Here is a 7,441-nt window from a genome sequence, read left to right on the forward strand (position 1 = left end):
GGTGACAGCAATGGGGTGCCAGCCCTGGCAGCGGGGCTGGGAACCTGCTTGGGCAGCGGGGCACACCCAGGGGACGTGTTCGGGCAGGCGGGGGCAGCCACCCCAGCCGGCGGCAGAGGCTCCTGTGCGTAAAAAGCAACTCTTTCACTTGGCAGAGACTTTCGGAAGCAAAACACAGCCCACACACCTTCCCACTGCCCCCCCACCATCAGGGCAGCCGCATTTAACCCATGCAGGGCTTATTTGTGGCTACGGTTGTCTGCCCTCCTGGGCCTGGAGGTCATCCCAGCTCCCAAGCAAGGTGCTCCCCAAAAACGGGCTAGAAAAAAGTGCTCGGAGGTCATGCCCGGGGCAGCAGGAGCCAGGCACTGTAGCTGGAGGTATCTGGCACGGGGAGGCTGCAGGGAAAGCATCTCTTTGGGGATGGGTCTGCTCTGGAAATGGATTGGGGTTTGCAAAGCGCAGAGCTCTTGGGGGAAGGTTTGTCTCTGCCCATGAGACAGCCACGTCCCCTAGTGCAGCCAGGGACAGGCAAGCTGCCAGCCCACGCCACCACACTTGTTCCCACAAGCTCTTTCACCCAGAGGAAGCCCCTGGGTGTGGGAGCGCCAGGGTGGTGCAGGGACACCTGCCACGAAGCCAGGATGGGGCTGGAGCCCCCCTCTGCCCCACACCCCTGGGCACATCACCCCTATCCTCACCTTGAAGATGCCCAGAGCCACCCACATGCAGGATGACGCTGTCCCCTGCCCTGGGAAGCTGCTCTTCTCCCCCAGGGAGGTGCAGAGCCCACTCAGGGAAGGCCACGGGAGTGTTTGCGAGCAGCCCCCACCCCCCCCCCCCCCAAGGCGACAATTCCCACACAGCAGTCCCGAGCAGCGACAAGGCTCAGCCTCCAGCCCAGCCCAACAGCAGCACTCAGACCTTCAGCCAAACTCCTTTATTTCCATCCAGTTTCACCACTGGCACAGAAAATACAGTGCATGAAAAAATAGGCTTTCCTTGCGCCCCCCACCCCCCTCCCCCGAAGCATGACAGCTATTTACAGGCAGAGGCCAGCGGCTCAGTGGCAGCAGCTGCACTTGCTGCTGGCCGGCTCCTTGCACACGCAGCCCTTGGCGCAGTTGCTGCAGGTCGCGGGGCAGCAGGAGCAGCAGCCTGAGGGGGGAGACACGAGAGTTAGGGGGTGGGTGGGAAGGGATGGGGGGGTCCCATGGGGCAGGGGCACACTGTGGAGAGTGGGACATCCCCCCCACCCCCCCCCAATGGGCAGGGCTGTGATCCCAATGGGGCAGTAGTTGGGGGTCTCCATGGGGGTCCTACAGGGCAGGGGCACCCCCACAAAGGGGAGTGAGGGGGGTCGGCAGGGGAAGAGGGAGAAATCCTCATGAGGGTGCTACAGGGTGTGTGCAGGGGTCCCACAGGGCAGGGGCACCCCTATGGGGGAGCAAAGGGGTATCCATAGAGAGTCCTACAGGGTAAGGCAGGGGCTCTCTATAGGGCAAGGGTCAGGAGGAGACCATGGGGGTCCTATAGGGCAAGGAGGGGGTTCCCCTAGGGACAGGGAGGTCCCCATAGGGGTCCTGCAGGGCAAGGAGGAAGTTCTGCCTATAGGACAGGGAGGTCCCCATGGGGGTCCCGCAGGGCAAGGAGAGGGTTCTCCTAGGGAAAGGCTGCTCCCCCCACCAGGGCAGGATCCCCCCTCCGGGCTGAGCCCCCCACTCACTCTTGCGGCAGCTCCGGCACCGGCAGTTCTTGCAGTTGCAGGACGCGGCGCAGGAGCAGGAGTCACCTGGGGCGGGAGAGGGGCCGTCAGCCGGGACGGGGCAGGCCGGGCACAGCCGGGACGGGGCAGAGCCGCGACGGGGCACTTACCGGCGGCACACGTGCAGTCCTGGGGGTCCATGGCTCGGCTTCGTTCGGTTCGGCTCGGCTCAGCTCCGCTACAGGTAACCCGACCAGGCTGGGCTCGCAGCAGTGCCGAACAGCGCCGGTCGCCCGGTATTTATGGGGTGGAGGCGCGGGGCGGTGCTCGGCGCTGCGCACGGCGGGGCGGGGCCGTGCGCACGGCGGGGCCGTGCTCACCGCGGGGCCGTGCTCACCGCGGGGCCGTGCACAGCCGGGGGCCGTGCCGTGTCGTGCCGTGCTCAGCCCGGGGCGGTGCCGTGGTGCCGTGCTCAGCCCGGGGCCGTGCCGTGCTCAGCCCGGGGCGGTGCTGTGGTGCCGTGCTCACTCGGGGCCGTGCTCACCGCGGTGCCGTGCTCACCCCGGGGCAGTGCCGTGCTCACCCCGGGGCAGTGCCGTGCCGTGCCGTGCTGTGCTCACCCCGGGGCAGTGCCGTGCTCACCCCGGGGCAGTGCCGTGCCGTGCCGTGCTGTGCTCACCCCGGGCCACGGCCCTGCCCCCCCCGGCTCCCAGCCCGCTTTGGGGAGGCCCGGGGGTCCCACCCGCACCCCTTTCTGCCGCCACCCCCCCCAGCAGGGTGCTGCACCCTGGGGGGCCGAGATGCTGGACGGTGCCAAGGGGGGGTGGCAGCGCTGGCGTGGCACTGCCACCAGTTCCCGTGCATTTGGGACAGCCCTGCCGTGCTTCCTGGCCTTTCCCAGCCCATGTGCAGAGAGCTGGGGTGCGGCTGTGCCCCCCACCCTTGGGGAGGCCGTGGGGTGCACGTGGCTGTCCCCAGGGATGGGACAGTCTCAGCAACAGGAGAGCAGGGTGGCCCCAGGGCAGCCCCCGTGGGGCTGGGGTGCTCGGCTGGCTCCCCAGGAGGGGTGAGCGCGGGGGCGCAGCACCGGGATGCAGCGCGGGAGCGTGGCGTGGCCGGCTGGGGGCTGCTGGGAGTCACGGTGGCACCGCCGGTGCCCGTGGGTTTTCCCCCTTGTCACAGTGTTTACGTGCCAACCGGCTTCCACCGCCACGCTCGTGCCCGCGGCCAGCTCGGCACCCAGCAAGGAAAACAGCGGCTGGGACAGGGCCAGGGACAGGCTGTCCCCGCGCCCACTGCTCTTGCTGGTGGTGGTGGTTTTGTTGCAAACCGGGAAAGTTGGGCTCGGAGCTGGCACCGCAGCCGGGGTCGGTCCCCATGGTGCCCAGGCCAGCGGTCGCTGGGATGAGGAGCAGGTCGGTGGCCCCGGGAGGTCGTGCCAGGGAACGGCTTGTGCTTGTTTGCAAAAACACTATGGCTTTGGTTTTTTTTTTTCCTGGCAGTGTTTTGCAGGCAGCAGTGAGGGAGTGTAAATACGAGGCTGAGCCAGCAGGCATTGCGCTCGCCGCTGGCTGAGCGGAAAAGGAGGAGAGGTGAAATCACGGTACACGTGGTCCTACTGCACACAAACATGGGTTGTGAAATGGCTGCCCGGACACCCCCCCAGCACGGTGCTGCCGGCCAGGGCTGCCCCCTGTCCCCCCTCACCCCCCATTGGGGATGGGCTCTGGTGCACTCCTGTTTGAAGAAAGGAGAGCCCCCCCGCCACCCGAAATGGGGACGTGTACCCCAAAATGGGGACGTGCACCCCGACTTGGGGCCATACCAGAAAGCAGGGGGTGAGCGTGCAGGGGCGAGGCTGCGGGGGAGGAAGGAGAATTCCCACATTTCTGGGAATCCTGCACGTCACCCATGGAAGGGCTGTTCCGGATCCCAGGGCACGTGATGCCGGGCCCCCCGTCACTGTGAGCGGGAAGTGGCAGCACGGCATCCCCAGGACTGTGTGCGGAGCAGGGAGGGGAAAAAAGCCTGGAAAATGTCCTGTTTCTCAATCGGGGCATTTCCACTGAATAATGAAGTCACCCCACAGTGAAACAGGGAGGGACGAGCCGTGTCTCCCCTGAGCCGCAGGTTTGCCAAAATGTTAGGGTGCGAGGGATAGCGGGGAGAGGGGGCCTCAAGGGGTTTCCCACGTCGTTGCTGGTATTCCGATTTCCCGGGGCCGGCAGGGAGCGATTAATCCCGAGGCTGTGCCCATGTAAGAGAAGTGCCAGGTCCAACTCTGATTTTATAGCGGCCATAAAGCGAACAGAGGAACCGCAGCTGCCCAGCACAGGTCTCAGGGCTCGGAGCTGAGCTGCCAGGACCCCCATCTGCCCCCCGCTTCCCATGCAGGCAGGGGACAGCGTCCGATAGCTGCTCTCCGTCACACTGCCGTGGGGCACAGGGACAGGCGAGGGGCAGAGCCGTGGGGCAGGACTGATGCAAACCCCCTCCCAGCATGGGCGAGGGAGCCGGTGGGATCCCCCACAATATCCTTCTCTCTAAATTGGAGAGAGATGGATCTGATGGATGGACTGTCCGGTGGGTGAGGAATTGGCCAGATGGTCACATCCAGAGAGTGGCGGTCAATGGCTCAGTGTCTGGATGGAGACCAGTGATGAGTGCTGTCCTGCAGGGGTTCGTACTGGGACCGGTACTGTTCCGTATCTTCATCAGCCACATAGGTGGTGGGATGGAGTGCACCCTCAGCGAGTTTGCAGATGACACCAAGCTGAGTGGTGCAGTTGACACTCCCGAGGGACGGGATGCCATCCAGAGGGACCTGGACAAGCTGGAGAAGTGGGCCTGTGTGAACCTCATGAGGTTCAACAAGGCCAAGTGCAGGGTCCTGCACCTGGGTCGGGGCAACCCCCAGTATCAGCACAGGCTGGGGGATGAAGGTTTGGAGAGCAGCCCTGCTGAGAAGGACTTGGGGGTACTGGTGGATGAAAAGCTGGACATGAGCCGGCAATGCGCGCTCGCAGCCCAGAAGGCCAACCGTGTCCTGGGCTGCATCACCAGCAGCATGGCCAGCAGGGCGAGGGGGGGGATTCTGCCCCTCTGCTCTGCTCTGGTGAGACCCCCCCTGCAGTGCTGCGTCCAGCTCTGGGGTCCCCAGCACAGGACAGACATGGACCTGTGGGAGCGGGTCCAGAGGAGGCCACGAAAATGATCAGGGGGATGGAACAGCTCTGCTATGAGGACAGGCTGAGAGAGTTGGGGTTGGTCAGCCTGGAGAAGAGAAGGCTCCGGGGAGACCTGATTGCAGCCTTTCAGTACTTAAAGGGGGCTTATGAGAAAGATGGGGACAGATTTTTTAGCGGGGCCTGTTGCGACAGGACAAGGGGGAATGGTTTTAAACTAAAAGAGAGGAGATTCAGACTAGGTATAAGGAAGAAATTTTTTACAATGAGCGTGGTGAAACCCTGGCACAGGTTGCCCAGAGCGGTGGTCGATGCCCCATCCCTGGAAATATTCAAGGTCAGGTTGGAGGGGGCTCTGAGCAACCTGATCTAGTTGAAGATGTCCCTGCTCATGGCAGGGGGGTTGGACGAGATGACCTTTAAAGGTCCCTTCCACCCTAAACCATTCTGTGATTCTATGAAACCCACTGGAAGGATGCTCTCAACCCTGCTGGTTAAACCACATGTTTGGGGATAAATCCCATTAGCAGCCTCTCCTTCACGCTTGTTGTGGGCTCACCAACAATGGTTTTGCATGATTAGCACTTAAACCTCTCTGGATAGGAAGGAATAAAGATAACCCTGCTATTTGCAGGATGGAGTTTAGTTTGACACTCCAGAGCTGATGCTGCGCCCTGCCTGCGGCATGCCTGCCCTGCCCTACATTCAGCTGGTGTAGGGACGTGCTTCACGCCCGTCGGAAGCAATGGGGGGATGGTGACATCTCAGGGGACACCCTGGGGAAAGAACCCTCCTGGAGGAAAGGGCTGTCCCCTGGGCATTGGCACCGCAATCAGCTGGTGGGCAGGGGTGGCCTCGGCCGTGCCGAAACACTGGCTGAGTCCTGGCAGCGGTGGCTGTGCGGTGGCTTTTTAGCTGAAAAACAGCTAAAAAGAGGCCATGAAAAGCTGCATTTGGGGAGTGCGGGGACAGGCAGGACCCCTTGTGTGTCCTGGGAAGCAGCACAGCGCCTCGTGGCACCTGGGGTGCAGCGTCCTTGGCAGCAGCGTGGCTGCGCTTGGGCAGGGCGAGCATCACACCCCAGCGTGGGCATCACATCCCATTGTGGGCATTGCACCCTGGCACGGGCATTGCAACCCATTGCAGGTATCATATCCCATTGTGGGCATTTTATCCTGGCACGGGCATCACATCCCATCGCGGGCATTGCACCTTGGCATGGGCCTCACACCCCATTGTGGGCATTGCACCCTGGCATGGGCATCTGTCCTGGTTTTGGCTGGGATAGGGTTAATTTTCTTCCTAGTGGCTGGTATAGTGCTGTGTTTTGGATTTAGTGTGAGAATCATGTTGATAACACACTGATGTTTTAGGTGTTGCTGAGTAGTGCTTATCTAGTCAAGGACTTTTCAGCTTCTTATGTTCTGCTGGGTGCAGAAGAAGCTGTGAGGGAGCATAGCCAGGACAGCTGACCCAACTGGCCAACAGGGTATTCCATACCATATGACGTCATGCTCAGTATATAAACTGGGGGAGCTGGTTGGGGGGCAATCGCTGCTCGGGGACTGGCTGGGCATCAGTTGGCGGGTGGTGAGCAATTGCATTGTGCATCACTCATTTTGTATATTCTGTCACCATTATTATTTTTTCCCTTCCTTTTCTGTTCTATTAAACTGTTTTTATCTCAATCCACAAATTTTACTTTTTTTTTTTTTGGATTTTCTCCCCCATCCCACTGACGGGGGAGTGAGCGAGCGGCTGTGTGGTGTTTGGCTGCCTGCTGGGTTAAACCACACAGCATCGTAACCCATCGCAGGCATCACATCCCATCGTGGGCATTGCACGCTGGCATGGGCATCACACCCCATCGCAGGTGTTGCACCCTGGCACGGGCACTGCAACCCATCACGGGTATCACATCCCATTGCAGGTATTACACCCCATCACGGGCATCGCGCCGCATCACGAGCACTGCACCCTACTGCAGGCATTGCACTCCATGGTGGGCATCGCAACCTGTTGCGGGTATTGCACCTTGGCGTGGGCATCGCAACCCATCGCGGGCATCCAGGTCACCCGGAGCTCCCCACAGAAGCGCCCTGCCAGGCTGGCAGAGGTGGCGGCAGGAAAGGCAGGGTGGTTCTTTCAACCAGTTCAACTAAACCGCCAGGAGGAAAACTAAACCTGTTTCCCCGCCACCCCACCTGCCGTGGAAACATTACCCCTGGAAATGGGTAGGGCTGCAGCAGTTATTATGCTGTCGGTGAAGGCTTGTAATAACGAGCTGCTCATTAGCCCCGAGGATTTCTGGTGGAGAAGAGAGCATGGGATTTGCCCTTGGGTAACAACAGGGCGGGGGAAAAAAAAAACACCCTATAAATTACCTTGTTGTGCAGGGAAAGTGTTAAAACAGGAGTCAGAGCTGCTGGTAGGGAGGGCAAGATTTGGAAGAAAGGAGCAAAAATAAGACGTGGGCTCTTTGCCATGACCCCCCAAATGTGCTGCCCTCCCGCTCCCCAGCGAAACCGCCCCAACCAACAGAAGTGCCAGG

At 61.5% G+C, this 7,441-nt stretch overlaps 1 protein-coding gene across 1 annotated transcript; it reads right to left on the bottom strand.

Moving 5' to 3' along the window:
- Window positions 1-925: 925 nt before the first annotated feature.
- Window positions 926-2,165, bottom strand: LOC142087148 (metallothionein). The gene is made up of 3 exons (XM_075160998.1): window positions 1,876-2,165; window positions 1,727-1,792; window positions 926-1,158 (listed from the first exon to the last, which is right to left on the bottom strand). The coding sequence occupies exons 1-3, from the start codon at window positions 1,904-1,906 to the stop codon at window positions 1,064-1,066; spliced, it is 192 nt and encodes a 63-aa protein (XP_075017099.1). The 5' UTR covers window positions 1,907-2,165; the 3' UTR covers window positions 926-1,063.
- Window positions 2,166-7,441: the final 5,276 nt, after the last annotated feature.

The sequence above is a fragment of the Calonectris borealis genome, chromosome 12 (assembly GCF_964195595.1).
Source record: "Calonectris borealis chromosome 12, bCalBor7.hap1.2, whole genome shotgun sequence".
Taxonomy (NCBI): Eukaryota; Metazoa; Chordata; class Aves; order Procellariiformes; family Procellariidae; genus Calonectris; species Calonectris borealis.